At 47.2% G+C, this 24,047-nt stretch overlaps 1 protein-coding gene across 1 annotated transcript in view; it reads right to left on the reverse strand.

Annotated features, from left to right (window-relative positions):
• LYST (lysosomal trafficking regulator) overlaps positions 1 to 24,047 on the reverse strand; it is a 2,674,875-nt gene that overhangs the window by 841,299 nt on the left and 1,809,529 nt on the right. The window contains 1 exon segment of the mRNA XM_069234946.1: positions 6,744 to 6,932. Coding sequence (XP_069091047.1) covers positions 6,744 to 6,932 — 189 coding nt within the window.

Raw genomic sequence — 24,047 nt, forward strand, 5'->3', positions numbered from 1 at the left:
CCATGTGAGGTGTCTAAGATCATAGAACTGTCCCCCTATCCAAATCTGGTACTGGGGGGCAATCCCATGCACCCTGGGGGCTCTGCATGGACCCCCAGTACTGCTAAACCAGTTCTCTGAGATTTCCACTGCAGCTCCAGCTGCTGCCACTGCACAGACAGGTTTCTGCTCTCCTGGGGATTGAGCAGCTCAATCCCAGTAAGGCAGAACAATGCAGTTCCTTTAGGAGAGAGGTGTTACACCCTCTCCCATTGGAAATAGGTGTTACAGGCATGGGAGAGGTAGCCTCCCAGAGCCTCTGGAAATGCTTTGCCACGGTGCCCTCCTTGCATAATCCAGTCTACACCAGTTCAGGGACCCCCAATCCCTGCTTTGGTGCGAAACTGGACAAATGAAAGGGGAGTGACCACTTCCCTGTCCATCACCACCCCAGGGGTGGTGCCCAGAGCTCCTCCGGAGTTTCCCTCGCGTTAGCCATCTTGGATTCCAAGGTGTGGGGACCCCCTGGAGACCTCTGAGTGGTCAGTGCCAGCAGGTGACGTCAGAGACCCCTCCTGATAGGTGCATACCTGGGTAGATAGCCAATCCCCCTCTCAGGGCTATTTAGGGTCTCTCCTCTGGGTGTTTCTTTAAATTCAGCCTGCAAGACTCCTCCAGGAATCCTCCGCATCCTCTGATTCAGCTTCTGACCGTTGGATCAACCGCAGACTGCCCTAGGAACTGCTGAAACTGCAACAAAGTATCCAGGATGACTTCTGTGACCTGCAACCTCACCTCCAGCCAGCATTTGCAACAATTTCCAAGGTGTGCACGCTCTGAGGACTGCCTGCCTTTACCCTTCACCAGATGAACCGAAGGAAGCTCCCGTGGAGTGACGGAGTCACTTTCCTGCTTCTGCAGGCACCCTTCTGCGATGACAACCGGTACTTTGGGACTCCTCCCCTGACGACGAGCATGCTCCTTGGAACACAGGTGGTGGATTGAAGTGACTAAGACTGTCCAATGGTTCAGCTGTTCAAATTTGGTGGAGGAAAGAGCTTGCCTCCCCGTGCTGCGACTGTACCCCTGTGCACTGCGTCTTCTGCAGCTCCTCAGACTTCTGTGCACTTCTTGCAAACGTTTTTCGTACACAGCGTAGCCCAGGTCCCCAGCACTCCAACCTGCGACACACAGCTCCCCGAGTTGTTCTCCAGCGGCGTAGGACCCACTACAAACCAGGCCAGCCTTCTGCACACACACCCGCACCACGCATACAACAATCCCTCACACTGGCATTCATGCATTCATACACACACTGGCATACATGCATACATCCAGACATGCTCACACACATTCTTACTTGATCACACTGACATGCAGACACGCAGTCACTTCACCATTCTTACACGCATTCACTCACAGGCATACAACCACGCAAACAACACAACACACACAGACGCATTAACACACTCACTCACACATCCATGCACACACTCAGACACACACACACAACACCCACTAACCCCATCTCCCCTGTTAGAAGCCCGACTTACCTTGAGCGAGGAGGTCTTCCGGCAGGAAACGGGAAGAGGCGCCGCTACCGCCAGCAGCGCCCCGCCAGCAGAACACCGCCAGGCCGTATGAATTGTCATAGTAAGTCTGGCGGCGTTCTACAGGCAGTGCTTATAATATGGCGGTATTTTGGCGGGCGTCACCGCGGTGGTAAATGGTTTTTACCGCTGATGTCATAATGAGCACCTCAATCTTAAATATATTTCATGTCACCATAGTAGAGGATGTCTGTTACATTGTATAACTGTCTTACCTTTGGAACATTTGAGAAGTCAAAATGTAGTATGTAATGTAAATACTTTGATGATGCAATGAGATGACCAGCAGTCAGTCCTCATCCTTGCCCAGTCGGTGGCTGGCCTGAGAAGCCCCCCTGTGCCCTGCCTGCATCGCCTGAGTGACCTTGTGTCTCTCCATTAATTTCTATCTACAACCCGACACCTACTTTGCACACTGCAACCGGCCACCCCAGTGCCGCTGAGGGTGTATTTTGTTTGCCTGTTTGTGAACCCCCAGTGCTCTACAAAACTCCCCTGGTCTGCTCCCCGAGGACGCAAGTACTTACCTGCTAACAGACTGGAACCAGAGCACCCCTATTCTCCATAGATGTCTATGCTATTTGGGCCCTACTTTGACCTCTGCACCTGACCCGCCCTGTGTTGCTGGTGCTGGGTGTTTGGGGTTAACTTGAACCCCCAACGGTGGGCTGCCAATGCCCTGGAGACTGAACTTGTAAGTGCTTTACTTACCTGAAAAACTAACCAATACTAACCTCCCCAAAGAACTGTTGATGTTTGCAATGGCCACTTTTAAAATAGCTCATTGCCATTTTTGCCAAAACTGTGTACATTACTGTTTTAATTCAAAGTTCCATATTTACCTCTGCAAAGTACCTTACAATTTATGTACTTACTTGAATTTTAAATCTTGTGGTTCTAAAATAAATTAAGAAAAGAATATTTTTTATATAAAAACCTACTGGCCTGGAGTTAAGTCTTTGAGTGTGTGTTCTCATTTATTGTCTGTGTGTGTACAACAAATGTTTAAAACTACCCTCTGATAAGCCTACTGCTCGAACACACTACCACAAAATAGAGCATTAGTATTATCTAATTTTGCCATTATCAACCTCTAAGGGAACCGTCAGTGTGTATTTATTTTGCTGAGAAGTTTGATACCAAACTACCCAGTATTCAGTGTAGCCATTATGGAACTGTGGAGTTTGTGTTTGACAAACTCCCAGACCATATACTCTTTATGGCTACCCTGCACTTACAATGTCTAAGAATTGGCTAAGACACTGTAGTGTCATAGTGCTCATACAGCTATGCCCTCTCCTGTGGTACAGTGCACCCTGCCTTAGGGCTGTAAGGCCTGCTAGAGGGGTGCCTCACCTATGCCACAGGCAGTGGGTTGTGGGCATGGCACCCTGAGGGGGATGCCATGTCGACTTAGTCTTTTTCTCCCCAACAGCACACACAAACTGTGAGGCAGTGTGCATGTGCTGAGTGAGGGGTCCCCAGGGTGGCATAATACATGCTGCATCCCTTAGAGACCTTCACTGACCACACGGCCCTTGGTACCATGGGTACCATATACAAGGGACTTATCTGTGTGCCAGGACTTTGCCAATTGTGGAGACAAAGGTACAGTTTAGGGAAAGAACACTGGTGCAGGGGCCTGGTTAGCAGTGTCCCAGCACACTTTGAATCATTACTAACATCAACAAAAGGCAAAAGGTTAGGGGTAACCATGCCAACAGTGGCATTTTCCTACACGGGGGATTGGCCACCTTTTACATTTTAAAGGAATCAATGGCCTTCCAGGCTTGAAGAAAGAAGGACACACAGCCTCCCAGTGGCTCCTGGTGCTCTGGAATGAGCAAACTAGGGATGCTTTCCAGGTAGAGCCATGGAGGAGGATTAATTTTGAGACCGAAACATTCACAAATCTTTTTGCATCTTGTGTATCAGGTCAAGGATTTCCAATCTATCAACTATATGTGCTATTCCAGGTACATGTGGACATTAGATCAAACAAGGGCAATGAAGCACATATATGTGCTTATGCATATTTTGTAAGCCTATGGTTTCCTTTGCTGGCCTTGTTTGTGGTGTAACTTCCGGCAGAAATGCTGAGCCAGCACCCCCTACCAGCTTCAAGAACTTTGAAGTCTCTAAATCCAGTTTGATACATTGGATTATTCAACAAGAAAGTAATCTGCAGGTAAAGGTATTTATCAGAAAATAAATTTGGCACTCCAATCCAAAGGTTTCCAGACAATATGGACCTGGGGCTGCACATAGTTTTGACCCCTGTGATCTTTCTAAAGACAAGGAATCTTTAGGGTTAGGTATCTATAAATACTGCATCATATTCAAGGTAACCCTTAAATGAATAGAGGGTGTGAGGGAATAGTAGAAGATTATGAACGTTGCTTGATGGCTATGAAGTGGGCTGATTTCGAGAGGTGGTCTTAAATCCAGCTCTTTAAGCGGGTCAGAGTGCAGTTGATTAACATGTGCTTGCCCTGCAGTATAATTATGTATTTGGGATGCTACCTCTCATGAACATACCATTGTGTGAATCGACTATGAAAATAAATCATCCAGTTGTGGGGGCGGAAGACAAAGACTTAAGCCTGGCAAAATACATGTCCATATTGAACAGGGCGATTTGCGCCGGCCACATATGGGGCACTGTCTAGCCCACCACCTTTCCCAACTAACTTTAACCCAAAAACTGCTGACCTACCCTCCTAGTCCCCATGGAGTTGGCTATATTAGAATGTTAGCACAGCTTTGACAAGCTCTACAAGTATAAATCACCAATGTCAAAGATTGATAATCTTGTGGTATTGTGCATGCTCTAAAATTGGAATCTTAGACAAAAATATTTTATGCCAGGACATGTAGATCCCGACTGCACCTCTGTGGTCCTAAACAAGGAGGCTCCTCTGTGTTTTGGGACACACAACATTCAGCCAATTTCACACAAGTGGAGCAGCTATTTGAAGGGGAGTTTTTGTGTCTAAGAGTCTGAAATTGGCTTATGTACCAAACCCATACCATTAGATAATCTGTTGCATCAGTAGCAAATGGGTAGAGATACAAAGCTCATACAAACATCTCTAGTGTTGGAGAAGTAGCATCAGATCTGTATGGTATGCTGACTGAACATATATGCTGCATCCCTGTACAAGCTGCTACAACTGACTTTTGGCAGGTCATGCTACACCATGGCTACTCTTTAGAAGAATTATGTTTTGATCCCCAAGATAGGTTTCTGCGGAAGACCAGATTACAATTTTTCCATTTCAGAAACCTTCACTGTTAGTACTGGTTGCCCCTCAATTACACAAAGCTGGACTCCAGCCCAATTCTGAATGCTCGACTGTGATACCGTACATATCCTCTTGGGGGGCATAGGCATTAACCAATATTGGTAAGGGATATAGCGCCTGATTTAGGTATTGGTGGAGGGAATCCTCTGTGACAAGATAAGCGGATATCCTGTCTGCCGTATTACGCTCCCACAAGAGATAATGGGATCGTAATACGGTGGACGGGATATCAGTCACATTTGTGACAGAGTTCTCCGCCAAGACCTATATCAGGCCCATAGTCTAGTAGTCTATCTTCAGTGGAATTACATCACCTTAGTCACATCGGACTTTTTGGCTACACAGTATGTGATATCTGGCAGTGCGGTTATAGGTGTAGGTGGTTGGCTCACTGTTGCCAAAGTGTGCGTCCTGCAGAACTGGAGAAAATCCATAGTTCTGTCCCAAGAATGAATCGTTGACTTAGGTAGCTATGATGGTCACCTGTGAATGTAATATTTATGTGACCAATGACCAGCTGTCTTCTGTCCATTATATTTAGAACTCGTCTTTAGGCCCTGTCCACAAATATCTAGCAGGAAACAAACTAACGGGTGTCTGCTTTCCAGTCAGTCAACAGCTGTTGCCTCTGATCGCACTACTTGTAGTAAGTGCCATAGTTCTAGGTCAGGTAAGCCTATATCTTCATGTTAACTCATAACATTTAACATACTTGCAAATTTGTGTGATAAAATAGGAATCTACTGGGGCTCTGTTTATAGGTGGGGGGGGGGATGCACAGTGTGAGATGTCTTTTGTGTGTGGTTCTGTGCCCTAGGATACCTTAATGTAAGCAAAAATGTTTACATAAATCATTGTGTTGTTTTTTTGCAGATCTGCGATATTCGAAGATATAAATTCCGGATTATCCTTCTTGCAGACTGATACCTTGTAAATGTTTCCTTTAAGGTGAAGATCGAGATTCTGTTTTTACCGGTTTTCTTGAAAACACAAATAAATGGTTATTGCAAAGCAGTACTCAAAACACACTAAGGTGGTCATTACGACCCTGGCGGATTACTTCCACCAGGGCCGCGGTGGAACCGCCGACAGGCCGGCGGTGCCCCGTGGGGCATTCTGACCGCGGCGGCTTAGCCGCGGTCAGAGAAGGGAAACCGGCGGTCTCCCGCCGGTTTCCCGCTGCCCCCAAGGAATCCTCCAAGCCGGCGCAGCTTGCTGCGCCGGCTTGGGGATTCCGACTCCCCCTCCCGCCATCCAGTTCCTGGCGGTTCTCCCGCCGGGAACCGGATGGCGGGAGGGGGAGTCGCGGGGCCCCTGGGGGCCCCTGCAGTGCCCATGCCAACGGCATGGGCACTGCAGGGGCCCCCGTAAGAGGGCCCCAAAATGTATTTCACTGTCTGCCTTGCAGACAGTGAAATACGCGACGGGTGCAGCAGCACCCGTCGCACCTTCCCACTCCACCGGCTCTATTACGAGCCGGCATCCTCGTGGGAAGGGAGTTTTTCCCTGGGCTGGCGGGCGGTCTTTTGGAGACCGCCCGCCAGCCCAGGGAAAAACTCATAATACCCTCCGCGGTCTTCTGACCGCGGAGCGGTATTATGGAGGGCGGAATTCTGGCGGGCGGCCTCCGCCGCCTGCCGGAATCGTAATCAGGCCCATAGATGAGTTGTTTTCTATATATTAGAAGTAACTGAATCTATGCAGCAAGAGAAGAACACACATTTTAACAGGTGATATAGGTGAGATGCCAATTACATGCAAAAGAAGTGTCTGTTGAGGTGTTTCATAACCCTTCAACATGACCTGCATTTGTAATTCAATATATGCACTGCCCATAGGCATAACTTACCTTTCATGTGTTAGTTGATGAACAAGTTCTTGCCAATGTCTGTTGGAACTTAACTCTACTTTATACATCCCTCTGATGTGCTGAATCACCTTTTTCCGTTCTATCCCTTGTGACAAGCACACTGCCTGGGTAATCTCTCCAGCTATTTTGGAAATCTCCTTTGTCTTTGCATCAAGACGCTGAAAAAGACTACAACAGAATATTATCAACTAAATAGATGAAAATGATGACAAAGAGATATTTTTATAATTATTTTTCCTTAAGTAATAATAAGCATGCCAAAGACATTCATGTTGGTATTAGAATGAAGCATGTCAAAGCTACACTGCATTTACTGGTCCCTTTAAAACCTATGTACAGTTTTCATCCCTTTTAAACAAATCAGCTAAACACCAAACAGACACAAATGTGAAAGGAGGTGGAAAGGAAACACACAAAGAAATACAAACATAACATCCAAACAACTACGAGTGGATGAAATATGTTTTTTATTCTGTGTTCACCTGCGGAGTTAAAACAGCCACAACCTCTCATGAGGCGCCCATATCAGAGTGGATCACCCATGATAAGATACTTACTTTCATTATGAGATCTGTGCATGTTCAGCTTACCTTCTAGATTGTGGGGTCTTATTTTTAGGTCTTTCCAAGCAGCCTGCGCTGCTTGCATGGTTTATGTGCTACACGGAACCCCTCAACAGTTCTTACATCTTAAACACATCTCATTATAATGGTATGATCGGCTATATTTAACCCATGCTGGATTGCATCTACACTGTCCACATCTTTGCTTTCATTGCAGAAGAAAATAAATTACTTACCTATAACAGCAGTTATCCAGTATTGGAATCTTTCATAGATTCACATGCTTGAACCATTCCCTGTCTTCGAAGTGGGAACCCTGCGGTACCATGGTAAAGCAGTATGTAAAGCTATCATAGGCTATAATGGCACTAGGCCATTGGTTTATTGCCTATTTTTACAAAAATGGCCAAACTTGAACAATGACCAATCACGTGCAGGCACCCTTTAGAATACCCCCAATAGAGGCAGAATCCCTCAGATTTTTGAACATATGATGGAATAACATTCCTAGTCATAAGGTGAGCCTCTCAGGGAGAAGGGTGGGTCACATGTGAATCTATGAAAGACACCAATACTGGATAACTGTAGTTACAGGTAAGTAACGTATTTTCTTCTACAATTAAAGCAAAAGTGTGGACAACAATGTAGATGCAATCCAGCACAGGCAAAATATAGCATTTCATACATAGTTTTGATTTAGATTCCTGTCACATGTACAAAATGAGCCAGGAGGAGCCCCCTAAAACCAGTACAAACCAGCAAATCACCTTTAGCACCAAGCAGGAGTTTCAAGGAGACAGAAGCAGCTATAAAATACAACCAACCCTAGGAAACAGTATGTCACCATCACTAAACAGGAAAATGCGATCAGTGACAACTCTGTTAAGCCTATCCCCCAAACATCATGCACCATTTCTTAGTTTACAGCTGATACTGGCTGGTAAACTAGTGAGATTATCTCACTCATTTGTGGCCCTGGCAAATCGGGCAGTGAAACTTCAGTTCCAGAGTAGTGACCAAGCATTTCTTCTTGATTTTAATTTCAAGTTGGATTTGAGTGTTGACACTGGTGTGTGAGGAGGTGTTGTCTATAGCCAGAGAGGCCACACAAGATGACAAGCAGAAGTGTAATTCCTGTACCTAGGTGAGGAAGAGTGAGCCAATCAATGGGCCAGAAAGTAGCAGGTGTTATGTGTGGCAGCACATATGGTGAAGCATCACTGATGTACAATGATGATAAAGGTGGCAGCACTGGTGAAGATACACAGATTGCTCAATGAGACAATAAGGTATGTGGCATCAAACAGAACTTTTCATTCAGCACTTGATTCACTTCAACTTTATTTCCGTACACTGTACTGATGTTTGCTATGTTTCTTTGCTCTGCAGGATTGGATTTGTAGGAGTACTTGACATGTTTTTGGGATGGGTGTCATGTAGCTAGAGAAGAGACAAGGGGAGGCACTGCCTATGACTTCAAGGAGCCCACAAGACAAAACCATTAAATTAATATCCTGTGCCTACCTGAAGAAGAGAGAATACACTATTGGAACAATAAGCAGCAGGGGGCATGTGAGACAGCAAGAGGCTATCATAAACTGACTGCTTTAGCATGTTGATGATGATAACCTTGACTAGTGTGGCATGAAAGATGCCCTGGGCCTCACTCAGCTGGGCATGATATGATACCTACAAAAATGTTTTATTGTGGACTTTATTTTAATCTGTGGCATTATCGGTGGCGAAGGCGTAGCAGAAAGCTCTTATAAAATTTTTCAGATCAGACGTGTTTTAAGCTCGATAAGAGACAAGAGGAGGCCAATCAATGCATGAGCCTATGTTTTTCTTTCTTGGACGTCCAGCACCTACCGGAAGCTCAGCAAAGACAGAATTCCTGTTATATGTCAAGAACAACAAACAAGAATCAGTACAAACTTGGTTCAATGACAAGAACATTAAAGTCTTCAACCCTGAATTTTTAATTTTAATTGCAGTGACAACCAGGATTTTGAACATGGATTGTACTTATTAGAGGACCACTTTCGACAGAGGGGTTACTCTGATCATGTGCTGAACAAAGCCGGACAGAAAATTAATAACTCACAACACAGCTATCTTCTGACTCATAATAATCACAGGGTGAACAGGGACAAACGTTTAACCTTTATCACCAAGTTCAGTTCACAGAGTCACAGTCTATACCTCATCTTGAACAGACACTGGCACCTGTTGAAACTAGATAATACATTTGCCAAATTGATTTCCAATAAGCCTTCTATAACTCATTGTATGGGCACCACGTAGAGAAACATACTGTGTCCTAGCAACATCACCCTAGTCCATTGCAGACCTCATCACATGGTTACCAGTTAAGCCGAAGGGATTCTATAAATGCTCACATTGCAACATGTGCCAATATGCGCTTGACAAAAAAACAATTTCAAATACAACACTAGTAGGACATACAAGATACATCACTTCATTAATTGTAGTTCTAAGTTTGTTGTCTATAGTATGCAACTGTGAACGGATTTACATAGGCAGTACAATACTACCTTTAAAAGAGAGAATCCAGGAACATAACAGCCGTCAGGAATAACAATTTTTCGTATCCATTGGCAGCACATTTTAATGTCTCCCACAAGGAATTTGAGTTGCTTAAGATTAGATTTCATGGCATAGCACAGGCAGAAACCAACCCGGAGGGCGGTGACAGGATTAAGACTTTGAGAAAACTAGAGTCCAAATGGATTGTGATATTACGCGCTGTGGATGCGGGACTTAATGTAGACCGAGAGTTTCATGTTCTTTCCACGCCAGCAGTGTAGAGCCACGAAGAACACAGAGTGGGCCAAAACGACAGCCCTTAAGAGAAAGTTCCTGTCCCTAGAAGTCAGTTTGCAGTGCGGGCAGGATGGGTGGGTCGGTAAGGAATCTGCAACTAGAATATGTCTCTACCAGATGAACGAGTTACTTACCTTCGGTAACGACTTTTCTGGTGGATACATTAGCTACCTGTGGATTCCTCACCTAATGAATACTCCCATGACGCCAGCATTCGACGGAAATCTTCTTACTAGTCTCTGCACGTCGACGAGGACGACACTCTAGCCCACGCGATGCCGTCTGATGTCATACAGGCAATAAGAGGTCCTCGACGACGTGCGGACGTCAGTACCAATCATTTTTTACGTGCATGAGAACAACCAGGCAATACAATGAAAGAGCAAGGCAACATCCCATTACATTGTAAAAATACACAACATTGCATGAATAACTGTAAATCTTTTATATATATATATATAACTCTCTCTTTTTTAAAATATATATACACATCAAGTATATACACAACGATATATACATATATACATATATATAAATATAATATATACAACATCTATTGCACTCTCAAAGACCAAGAGGAGCGTACTCAAGGATTACTTGGTAAGACCAGAAAGGCAACGGGGAGGCGGGTGGGACCGTGAGGAATCCACAGGTAGCTAATGTATCCACCAGAAAAGTCGTTACCGAAGGTAAGTAACTCGTTCTTCTGATGGATACAACTACCTGTGGATTCCTCACCTAATGAATAGAGTCCCAAAGCAGTACCACGCCCGGCGGTGGGTGCCTAAATGGTCAAACCAAGAAATCCTGCAGCACTGCCCGTGCAAAATGGCCGTTCCTTCTAACCTCAGAATCCAAACAGTAATGTTTTGCAAAAGTGTGAAGGGACGACCAAGTTGCGGCCTTGCAGATGTCGACCACAGGAACACCTCTGGCCAAGGCCGAAGTGGCCGACTTAGCTCTGGTGGAATGAGCTCTAATGCCCTCAGGAGGATCCTTCTTTGCCAAAGAGTAACAGATTTTAATGCAAAGAACAACCCACCTGGATAGTGTTCTCTTGTGGACTGCCTTTCCTCTCCTCTTGCCCACGTATCCAATAAACAGCTGATCCTCCAGCCTGATGTCCTTTGTTCTATCAATAAAGAAGCTCAACGCTCTCTTTGGGTCCAGACGGTGCAGTCTTTCTTCCTCTTTGGAAGGATGAGGCGGAGGATAGAACGTGGACAAAGTAATTGCCTGAGCCAAATGGAAGGGTGAAACAACCTTCGGGAGGAAAGCAGCCTTGGTCCTCAACACCACCTTATCCCCATAAAAAGTTGTATAAGGGGGCTTTACTGATAAGGCCTGCAACTCACTCACTCTCCTTGCTGATGTTATAGCTATCAGGAAGACTGTTTTTAAAACCAAATACCTTAAGGGGCAAGAATGCAAAGGTTCAAAAGGGGACCCCATAAGGAAAGTCAGGACCAAGGACAAATCCCATTGCGGCATAATGAATGGCTTTGGAGGATATTTATTTAGAAGACCTTTCAAGAATCTGATAACAATAGGGGATTTAAATAAAGATGGTTGGTCTGGAAGACATATGAAGGCTGACAAGGCCGATAAATAACCCTTAATGGTAGCCACTGCACAACCTTTCTGCGCTAGAGACAGAGCAAAAGACAAAACGTCCGATAGATGAGCATGCAAAGGATCAATCTGCCTCTCTCCACACCACGCAACAAATTTAGACCATCTATTAGCGTAGATAGATTTAGTGGAGTGTCGCCTGGCCGCTAATATAACATCCACTACCTCAGGTGGGAGAGAGAAGGAACTCAGGTTGCCCCGTTCAATCTCCAGGCATGTAGGTGCAGACTCTGGAGGTTGGGGTGTAGAACCTGCCCCTGCGACTGCAAGAGGATGTCTGCCCTGAAAGGGAGACGGAGCGGAGGGCACATTGAGAGTTGGAGAAGGTCGGAGTACCATACCCTCCTTGGCCAATCCGGAGCTATTAGGATGACTAGAGCCCGGTCCTGGCGAATCTTCCTCAATACTCGAGGAATCAAGGGTATGGGAGGAAACGCGTAAAGCAACTGGCCGCACCAGGTTATTTGAAACGCGTCCCCCAACGCTCCCTGCATCGGATACTGGAGGCTGCAGAATAACGGACAATGCGCGTTCTCTCGAGTGGCAAACAGATCTACCCGAGGAAACCCCCACCTCTGGAAGATTAAACGGACTTGATCTGGATGGAGACGCCACTCGTGGTCTGCCGAGAAATGGCGACTGAGACTGTCCGCACGCACGTTCAAGACTCCGGCCAGATGGTTTGCTATCAAGCAAATCTGATGGTCCTTTGCCCAGGACCATAGTCGAAGAGCTTCTCTGCAGAGAAGGTACGACCCCACTCCTCCCTGCTTGTTTATGTACCACATCGTGGTAGTATTGTCCGTTAGGACCTGTACCGACTGACCACGAAGGGAAGGGAGGAAGGCCTTGAGAGCCAGACGTACAGCCCGTAACTCTAACAGATTGATGTGAAACATCTGTTCCTCTGGAGACCAAAGACCTTTGATCTCCAGATCCCCCAGATGAGCTACCCACCCTAGAGTGGAAGCATCCGTTATGACTGTGGCCACTGGTGGCGACTGCTGGAACGGCTTTCCTTGTGAAAGATTGTTGCTTGCAATCCACCACTTCAAATCCACAGCAGCATCTCTGGAGATCTTGACAGTACCCTCTAGATCCCCTTTGTGTTGAGACCACTGCCTTCGGAGGCACCACTGAAGAGCCCTCATGTGCCAGCGAGCATGCGTGACCAACAGAATGCAGGAGGCAAACAGACCGAGCAGACGAAGGACCTTGAGGACTGGAACTACCGCTCCATTTCGAAACATTGGAACCAAATCCTGAATATCTTGAATCCGCTGAGGCGGAGGAAAGGCCCGACCCAATGTTGTATCCAGTACTGCCCCTATGAACAGGAGGCGCTGAGAGGGCTCTAGGTGAGATTTGGGCTTGTTCACCGAAAAACCCAGGTCGAACAACAACTGGGTTGTTGACTGCAGATGATGCGACACAAGCTCCGGGGACTTGGCTTTGATCAACCAGTCGTCCAAGTAAGGGAATACTGCTATCCCCTTCCTTCTGAGTTCTGCCGCAACCACCGACATCACCTTCGTGAAGACTCGAGGCGCTGAAGTAAGACCAAACGGAAGGACCGCAAACTGATAGTGCTGCGATCCCACCACAAACCGGAGATACTTCCTGTGTGACTTGAGTATCGGGATATGAAAGTAAGCATCCTGCAAGTCGACAGACACCATCCAGTCTTCCTTGTTCAACGCCAAAAGCACCTGTGCTAGGGTCAGCATCTTGAACTTTTCCTGCTTGAGGAACCAATTCAAGATCCTCAGGTCCAGAATTGGTCTCAAACGACCATCCTTCTTGGGAATCAGGAAATACCTTGAGTAACATCCTCGACCCCTTTCCTGCTCTGGGACCAACTCCACCGCGCCCTTTGAAAGGAGGACCTGTACCTCCTGTTCTAGCAACAGGAGGTGTTCTTCTGAACAATAAGAAGGGCGGGGCGGGATGAGGGGCGGGAACTCCCGAAAGGGAAGGGTGTAGCCTTTTCCCACAATACTGAGAACCCAAGTGTCCGTTGTAACAGTCTTCCATTTGGTGAGAAAATGCTGTAATCTTCCCCCTACAGGAGAGGAGTGAGTGGGAAATGGTGGACGCCTAAGGCTGCTTCCCCTGCTGCACCCCGCCAGAGGATGAGGAAGAGGCAGAGTGCTGCTGAGAGGCTCCTCTGGTGCGGACCCTACCTCTCCCCCTAAAAGATCTATAGGGATGGGAAGAGGCAGGTTGCTGATATCTTCCCCGAAAGGAAGAGGAGGAAGAGCCACGCCCAAATCCACGAAACCTCCTGAAAAATCTGGAAGAGGCCGTGGAAGAAAGAGCTTGGAGCCCTAACGACTTAGCCGTGGCCCTGCTTTCCTTAAAACGTTCCAAGGCCGAATCAGCCTTGGCTCCAAACAGTTTGTCCCCATCAAACGGGAGATCCAACAATGTGGACTGTACATCCGCAGAAAAGCCCGAGTTACGGAGCCAGGCCTGTCTCCTTGCCACCACAGTTGTGCCCATTGCTCTGGCTACCGAGTCGGTGGTATCCAGTCCCGTCTGGATAATCTGGGTCGCAGCAGCCTGGGCATTTGAAACAAGATCCAAAAGACCCTGGGGAAGCTCTGTAAACGATGAGGAAATGTCATCCATCAGAGCATGAATATACCTCCCCAGGATACAGGTTGCATTGGTGGCTTTTAACGCCAGACTGCAGGATGAAAAAATCTTCCTGGACTGCGCCTCTAGTTTCTTTGAATCTCTGTCCCCAGGCACCGTCGGGAAAGAACCAGGCGCTGACTTGGATGAACAGGAGGCCTGCACCACCAAGCTCTCTGGCGTAGGGTGCCTAGATAGAAAACCAGGGTCAGTCGGAGCCGCCCGATACCTCCTGGCCACGGCTCTGTGAACTGCTGGGGAAGATGCCGGCCTCTTCCACACCTCTAACACCGGATCCAGCAGAGCGTCATTAAATGGCAAAAGAGGCTCCGCCGCAGCTGAGGCCGGATGTAGCACCTCTGTTAAAAGGTTTTGTTTAGCCTCCACCACCGGCAAAGGCAGATCCTAAAAACTAGCTGCCTTCCGTACCACTGCATGAAAGGAAGCAGCCTCCTCAGTATATTCTCCCGGGGACGAAAGATCCCACTCAGGGGAAGTGTCCAGCCCACTGGCCGACTCCAGACCACGCAGCCCATCACCCGAGTCCTCTAGCTTTCCTTCCTCCAGGGCTCGTTGGTGCTCCTGCTCCTCTAATACACAGAGAGCACGTCTCCTCGAATGAAGTCGTTGTTCAATACGCGGAGTCGACAATGCCTCCGCCGAAGTCGAAGATCGGCGCCGAACTTCAGAAGCCACCGACGCCGCGTCCGGCGCCACAGGTAACTTCGGCGCCGACGAAAGAGCAGCTGAAGCAGATGGACCCACCGGAGTAACAGGCCGAAATCCCGACGTCGACGGGATGGAAATCCCCGGGGCCAATCCTTCTGAAGCCACCAGAGCGGCCACCGGCGCAGACACTGGCGCCGAGCCCACGTTCCCAAAAGGGAGAAAGGGCATGAAGGGTGCCGGCCGAAGAGGCGCAGGATCACCCAAAGAAAAGGCCAAAGGCCCAGCCGGAGCACCCCCTGGAGCCATCTGTTGGAAGATGGCATACATCGCATTCAAGAATGCGGAACTATCGGCTCCAGGTGTGGGAAAAGCCGGATACTGAGGTGCCTGTCTCGGAGGCGACCCCGACGCCGGCCTCGACGTCTGCGCCGGAGAAAACACCTGAGGCTCCAATACCTCAATCACCGACGCCTGTCCAGGTGAAGTTGGAGACGCCGGAGAGGGCAACGGCGTCGAAGGATGCGGCGTAACCGTGGGACTAATCTCCCATGTCCTTCGGCGCCGATCCGAAGACCTGGAACGAGTCTCCTTCGAATGACGCCGAGATTCTCTACGGCGCCGGGAGTCTCGATGACGCCGATGTCTTGGAGAAGAAGATTTCTTGTGATGCTTCTCCTTCGATTTTGCCATAAACAGCTTCGCCTCACGTTCCTTGAGGGCCTTTGGATTCATGTGCTGGCATGAATCACAAGTCGAGACGTCGTGGTCGGAGCTCAAACACCAAAGGCAATCGGAATGAGGATCCGTCACCGACATCTTGCCTCCACACTCACGACAAGGCTTAAATCCAGACTTTCTCTGCGACATTATTACCACAGCGAAAGACTACGCAGCAAAAATACACTGTAACCACAAAAGTAACAGTTGCTCCCTCGAAGATAACCGTTTCGAATGCACGGAAAAAAGGGAACTGACGTCCGCACGTCGTCGAGGACCTCTTATTGCCTGTATGACGTCAGACGGCGTCGCGTGGGCTAGAGTGACGTCCTCGTCGACGTGCAGAGACTAGTAAGAAGATTTCCGTTGAATGCTGGCGCCATGGGAGTATTCATTAGGTGAGGAATCCACAGGTAGTTGTATCCATCAGAAATTTTGTTACTGAAGGTAAGTAACTTGTACATCTGATAAAGACTTCTAGTTGCAGATTCCTTACCTTTGAATAGATACCCGAGCAATACCATCCCCAATGGTGGGCTGCGAACCAAGGTAACACCAAAAGTCCTGCAGGACCGAACGGCCAAAGTAGCCGTCCCTTCGGGCCTGATTGTCTAGGCAGTAGTGTTTGGTAAAAGTGTGCAGAGATGCCCACGTTGCTGCCTGACAGATATCCAGGACTGGAAAGCCCCGTGATATCGCTGTGGTAGCAGCAGTAGCTCTGGTGGAGTGTGCTTGCAAACCTACGGGAGGTTGCTTTTTAGCCAGAGTGTAGCACATTTTGATGCATAAGAGTACTGTAGGAAGTTGGCTCTGTATATACTATCACAAAAAGTGAGAGATAGTGTGCACAGAGTCGAAGGGTTCCCCTTAGAGGTTGATAACGGCAAAATTAGATAATACTAATCTGCTTTCCCGACCCCCGTGATCCTGGTGGGACTCCAAGACCCAGGATCCTTTGGACTGCCTGCTGCCTGGGGGCGTTTCAGTAACACAGGCGCTTCAAAGTTTGGGGACCTTGGTTACTTGGATCTGGACACTACGCAGTGTGGTTTAAAGAGTTCCAGTTTATTGTAGCCCAAGTAGCCTAAGTGGCAAGGGACACGTTCTTGGATTGTTGTTTCACAGCCGCTCGGGGAGTGAGACTCACACCCCCTGCATTCAATGGTCCTTCTCAGGGGCAGAGCTCATTGTTAACATTGTTTATCGAACCTGGATTGAACTTTACTCTCGGCATGGTATATAAGCATTCCAGGCAAGGAGATCCTCGGTTGGCCCTTGGTATTTATCCTACTCTTCCTCTCTCTTCACAAAATTCTGACTCCACGCAAAAGTAATGGGGAAGCAGAAGGCAGATGACATCTCTGCGCCACACTCTGGTGCTAAAAAACACAAGAAGCTAGCCAGTAGGAAAGTAGATGATCTTTCCAAGCCTATTAGGAATCAATTTCAAACTATTGACTCCTTGTTCGAGGAAGTTGAGACAATATTGAGGAGTCCATCTATTACCGCCCCCCCAATTTCTGCCACTCTCACGCACAGGAAGAGCCCTGATCTCTTTAATAAGAAACCACAGACGCCTCATCTGACTGTGGAAGTGGACCTCCATTTGCCTCCTATAATCTAGGCTGCAACTCCCTCACCATCAAAGAGGCATATCCCAAACGCAGAAGCTGTCGAATGCACTCAAACTAAGGACTCCCTGCACCCAGGCTCCAAGACCATAATCTCTACTGACATTCCCTGCTCGAACAGATTTTTATCCCTATCCACTCCTAGTGGGAGCCCAGGATGTCCTCTATCCTTAATCTCAGCTGAACCCGATACAGAGGAACAGAACCGGTTGACACAGTCTAATGGAGCACCTGAACTGGCAATTATTTCCCAGAAGCTGGACGATTTAAAGTCATTGGTAGTGGTAATCTTGGAAACAATTTCTGGACTATCTGATCAGAGGGCAATATGTAATTGTAAACTGCCCAGTACGGATGACCATAACCTTGAGCCGACTGGGGGGGTCTAACATGTTAGCAACATTAGATACTAAGGGTAATTTAACTATCTTCCCCAAACGTTCAAAGTCTGGGGCGAAGCCCATAAGCATGGAGACAAAAAAAAAGGGGAGCTGCCCACCCCCTTCTATTGATACTCCCATTGATACTGGGCGCATGCCCAATTTTGCCTCAAAAATCAGTGATCAAAGCTTCCCTTGTAAAATTCCTTTTTTTCAAGGAAGCCAGGGATGGTATGGGTGTCCACGTGCCTGTCAGTTTACCCAGAGTTCCACATCTAGGCCAACCTAGACTAATTCAGGCGACTGATTTGAAGGGGAGACATGACCAGAGCAGGAAGGATGCTTATATCTACATGACAGGGGTCCCCAGGCTGCCTGCTGGTTACAGAGAGTCTTATGAATCTCTCACTAATAAAGTTATTTATTGGATTCGCATACAGAGGAAATGTCTCTCTGTTATTTGGTCTGATATTCGGGAGGTACGCAGATATGCCCAACCAGATTCAGATTTTGATTATATTTCAAATCTTTTTCTTGATACCACTATGGTTGATAACCTTATGGTCTTCAATTCACGGACTAGTTCTCTGAGAACTGGCAGAAACACCAGAATTAGACTCTGTATACACCCCCCGGGGGGGTAAGATGCGAAGAAGTGATAGCTCATTTAACGTTCATGCGGGAGGGGCCCAGGCTGCATTTAAGAGCAATCAACCATTTACGACTGAGATCCCTTCCCCTTTCTTATCCGATTTAGACTGACTAAATGCTGTTCCAACCACAGAGCTCCCCATTGTAGTTACTATGGCCTGTAGAGACAAACAACCAGGGGGTTTTGGAGCTTACTGTACCCCTGAGAGTAAGGCCCAAACTTGTGTTTCCTGAACTTAATATTATGTCTTGGAATGTGGCTGGAATAGAGAAAAAGTTGGGAGATCCCGAATGGGTTAACCTCATTACCAAGCAAGATATATGCTTTATTCAGGAAACTTGGGCAGAAGAGATGATATGTGTTGACGGGTTTACAACATATCTTTCCGCAGCTCAACCCGCCTCCGGAGGCTTGGTAGACCAATGGGTGGGCTTATGATCTTATTAAATAAGAAATTGAAATGTGATCACTCTGTATTATCCCTCAATTCATCAGATTTATTGGGTGTTAGACGTACATTCCAACCTGGTTTTATAGTGAACATGGTCAATGTGTATGCGAGGTCTGTCCCGTGTAGTATGGAATCTAGGACACTTGCTCAGTTAGCTGAGTACATGGAACTTCTGCATCCATCTAACTACCTGGTGGTTGGGGGTGATATAAATTGTTCCTTTGTATCCAAGAACCTTATAGGTAATTTGACAACCAAAGAAGATTAATCCTGGGGTATTCCCCAAAAGAAGGATGATACTCCCAGCATCGGCTCTTGTGTTGCTATGCAGATGGCTTCCCTCTGCTTACGATTTGGACTTAGAGAATGTAATGGTCGCATTAGATCTGATCCAAACCGTGCTCCCACTTGCAAGCGAGGGCGTTCATCTAGTACTATTATCTCCTGATCGATATTAGGCTCTGGTCAAATACTCTGGATATGAAGGTGGAACCTCGCTATGATAGTGATCACCACCCTCTGTGTCTTATTCTATCCAACCAAGTATTTGGGAGAGCCCAGCATCTAGAGACTACTGATGTTCCGATCCCCCATTTGAACCTTAGGCAAACCCGTGTCAGTTGGCCAAAAGTCATATCTAATCCATTCCTCATTAAGGAAATGTATTCTTCCTTTTTACAATTGTTCTCTAGCTTTGATGAGCAAGAGGCTGACAGTATCTCAATCCTGACCATTCATGTTGAATTCACAAATATCCTACAGGGGATTTTTTATAAGGAAACCACTTCTAGGTATACTCCTGACATCATCCAATCTAGAGAATGGTTCAATCAAGATTGTGATCATGCGAGGCTCAATCTTAAATTGGCCCTCCAAAAGCACTCACAGGAGGAGATCAGGGATACTAGACTTAGCTATACCAAGGCTCTGGATTTAGCAAAGAAAAACTGGGACTCTGAGATCTGGCAGAAGCTGCTGGATGCAGTTAAAAACTGAGATGAGGGTTCTTTTTGGAGGTTGCTGACGAACAGGTATAGAGGGGGTTATGACACTATAAACATGCCCATCCGGCCCGAAAGATGGGTGGCCCATTTCTCTGAGATTTATACCTCATCCACACAGCAGGACCCTGTGGACCATAGGGGTGATGAATGCAGACTTCTTTTCGAGGGTCCTGTGGAGGACACTGTTTTCACAATAGCTGAAACCATAGCAGCTATCAATTCCCTGAAACCCGCCAAGGCTCCTGGTCCTGAGAAGATACCGGGGGACCTGTTTAAGTCTGAATCTGGGAGTGGTATATAAATACATTGTCGAACGCCATAGCAGCAGGCAGCCCTATTCCTGATTCGTGGCTTGGGGCAGAAATTATCCCTATCTATAAAAAAGGAGATGTGGGACTGCCCGCAAATTACCGCCCAATTAGTCTAATTGATAACTTACAATAGATTTTTTCCAAGCAAGTCCTAGATAGGTTTATGGATTGGGTTCAAGCTAACCAGGTTTTATCCCCCCCTCCAGTCTGGTTTTCGCCCAAGAATTAGTACTATGGACCAAGTTTTTAGGCTTTTCCTGTTCCTTTGGAAATACGTTACTTTGGCCAAACAAAACTTGTATGTTGCATTTGTGGACTTAAAGTCCGCCTTTGATCTCGTCCCAAGAGAGAAACTATGAGAAGTCCTAAACAAAATTGGTGTCCCGGGGAACTTGGTATACCGAATTCAAAGGTTGCATGAGAACACCTATGCACGAGTAAGATGGGGCAGCCAGGGGGAACTCACCGACCGCGTAGACATCAGGCGTGGAGTACGTTAGGGCTGTGTCCTTGCACCCACTCTTTCTTCCCTGTTCATTAATGAGGTGGTGCAAGTTGTAACTGACTCCCAACATGATGCCCCTTCCCTGAACAATTAAAAAATTCAAATTCTTTTATTTGCTGATGACTCCCTCTTGATCTCCAAAACACCTATGGGCCTCCAGGTCCTCCTACCAATGCAGGAGTGACCAGCAGACGGCCCTCATCCTAGCCCAGTCGGTGGCTGGCCAAAGAAGCCCCCGTGCCCTCCCTGCATCGCCAGAGTGGCCCCCGGGTCCCTCCATTGATTTCTACAGCAAACCTGACACCTGCTTTGCACACTGCACCTGGCCGCCCCTGTGCCGCTGAGGGTGTGTTTTGTGTGCTTGTGTCCCCCCCCCCACAGTGCTCTACAAAACCCCCCTGGTCTGCTCCCAGAGGACTCAGGTACTTACCTGCTAGCAGAGTCGAACCAGAGCACCCCTGTTCTCCATAGGCGCCTTTGTGTTTTGGGCTCTCCTTTGAACTCTGCACCTGACCGGCCCTGTGTTGATGGTGCTGTGGCTTTGGGGTTGCCTTGAACCCCCAACAGTGAGCTGACTATGCCCAGGAGACTGACTGTGTAAGTGCTTTACTAACCTGAAAAACTAACCAATACTTACCTCCCCCAGGAACTGTTGATTTTTGCAGTGTCCACTTTTAAAATAGCTTATTGCCATTTTAACCAAAACCGTGTGTACTACTGTTTTAAGTCAAAGTTTTATATTTACCTGTGTGAAGTACCTTGCATTTTATTTGCTTACCTCAAATTTGAATCTTGTGGTTCTAAAAATAAATTAAGAATATATATTTTTCTATATAAAAACCTATTGGCCTGAAGTTAAGTCTTCAAGTGTGTGTTCTCGTTTATTGCCTGTGTGTGTACAACAAATGCTTAACACTACCCTCTGATAAGCCAACTGCACGACCACACTACCACAAAATAGAGCATTAGCATTATATAATTTTGCCACTATCAACCTCTAAGGGGAACCCTTGGACTCTGTGCACACTATCTCTCACTTTGAGATAGTATATACAGAGTCAACTTCCTAAATGTTGTCTGTGAACACCTGTACTGCTTTTCCCTTGAGGGAGGGAAGAAATCCTTTCAATGCTAGTCAAATCGCTCAGAGCTCCAGATGATTGATATGGATCCCGGTTTCCGCCGGAGACCAGATGCCTCTGATATCTGCCTCTCCCATGTGGCCACCCCATCCCAGGAGTGACGCATCTGTCACAACCGTAAGATCTGGTTGGGGGCAGGAGAGGGATCTGCCCTTGACCTAATCCTGATTCGTTAACCACCACTGCAGGTCTCTCGCAGTTCTTTCCGAGATCTGGACCTTCTCGCATAGATTCCACTGATGCTGCTCCCACTGGAACTTAAGGTCTCACTGCAGAGCCCTTATATGTCATCTGGCATTTTGAACCAGCATGATGCAGGAGGCCATGAGGTCCAGCAGCCTTAGAGTCATTCTCAACGAAATCCAGGACAGAGGCTGAAACATCGGTATCATAGCCTGAATATCCTGGAATCGCTTTCCAGGAGGATATGCCTGAAACTGCACTGTACCAGAACAGCTCGGATAAAAGGGAACACATGAGAAGGACTCAGATGCGACTTCGGCACGTTTATAGGGAACCCCCGCAAATGCAAAAGTTTTGCCGTAGTCTGGAGGTGGGAGACAACTGTCTGGGGCGAGTTTGCCTTCAACAGCCAATCATCGAGGTAGGGTAAGACTGGGACCTCCAACCTGCGCAGATGAGCTGCCACCATTACCATCACTTTCGTGAACACCCGAGCGGCACTGGTAAGGCCAAAGGGGAGCACGGTAAACTGAAAGTGCTTGTGACCTACCACAAATCGTAAGTAACATCTGTGGGCAGGCAATACAGGAATGTGGAGGTAAGCATCTTGCAAGTTCAACGCTACCATCCAGTCTCCGGGATCCAGGGCAGATAGCACATAAGCCAATATGAACATTTTGAACTTCTCTTTTTTGAGGAAGAGATTGAGGGACCGAAGATCTGATATAGGCCGAAGACCTTTGTCCTTTTTCAGCACCAGAAAGTAGCGGGAATAGCAACCACAAGCTACCTTACGTGGAGGTTAGACCTAATCTCCTAACCAGCGTGCTTCAGCCGGGGTCGTCTTCTTCCAAACCCCTTCTACCCTTTAATGAAGCACTGACAGACTTCTTTTCGCAATGCAATGTAGGAGGCTTGCCTGGTTTGCAGTGGGTACCTTGGGTACTTACAGCTTACACCAGGTCCAGATATTCCTTATTAGTGAAATGTAGTAGTGTTCTAGCAGCTTAGGCTGAAAGAGGTAGCAATTGCAGAGCAGCTTAGGCTGAACTAGGAGACATGCAAAGCTGCAATACCACTTATAGTTACACAGTACTTATACACAAGTAAAGATAATACTCAGTGTTACCAAAAATAGAGGTAGTTTATTTGGGAGAAACAAGGCCAAAAATATCTTATAGGCAATACTCCTTCTGGATGTAAATATTATACACAATATATACACTAGACACAATAATGAGGTAAGTAATTAGACCTAGGATAGTGCAAACAACCGAAAATGCTATAGAATGCAATGGGAGAAAATAGGTCTAGGGGCAACACAAACCATATACTAAGAAAGTGGAATGCGAACCACAAATTCCCCCCTAGACAAGTGTGGTGTAGAGAGAATCGCTGGGAGAGTAAGAATACAGCAAAGGTAAGTAAAATACCGTACCCCAGAGCCCAGAAAAGCAGGAGTAAAGTACTGCAAGTTTCCTTAGGACACACTACCAGTCATGATTAGAGTTACTGCAAGAAACAAGTAAGACTGCAAACAACAAATGGTGGATTCCTGGACCTCAAGACCTGCCAAAGAAGGAGACCCTGACAACCCAGTAGAGGGTGCAAAGGAAGAGTACCCCGTTGGACGAAGACTGCAGAAATGCACCCAAGGAAGATGTCAGCGGGTTCCTGAGTGATGAACTGAATGTCCCACAGAGAGAAGTTGGATGCAGGCGAGTTTTGGTGCTGGATTCTTCCAACAAGCCTTGGTTCCGGCAAAGTGGCATTTTGTGTCAAAGTGGCGCTGTCTAGACCCAGAAGGGACCTGGGGACCTCAACTCTGTGAGAGAAGGAAGAGGTGGCTCTCAGCATTTCAGGGAGCCCTCAGAAGATCAGACAGCACCCACGGGAGTCCCAAGACACGGGGACAAAGGAGGTGCAAAATGCAGTTGGAGCAGCACTACAAAGGAGGGTCCC

The sequence above is a fragment of the Pleurodeles waltl genome, chromosome 5 (assembly GCF_031143425.1).
Source record: "Pleurodeles waltl isolate 20211129_DDA chromosome 5, aPleWal1.hap1.20221129, whole genome shotgun sequence".
Lineage (NCBI taxonomy): Eukaryota > Metazoa > Chordata > Amphibia > Caudata > Salamandridae > Pleurodeles > Pleurodeles waltl.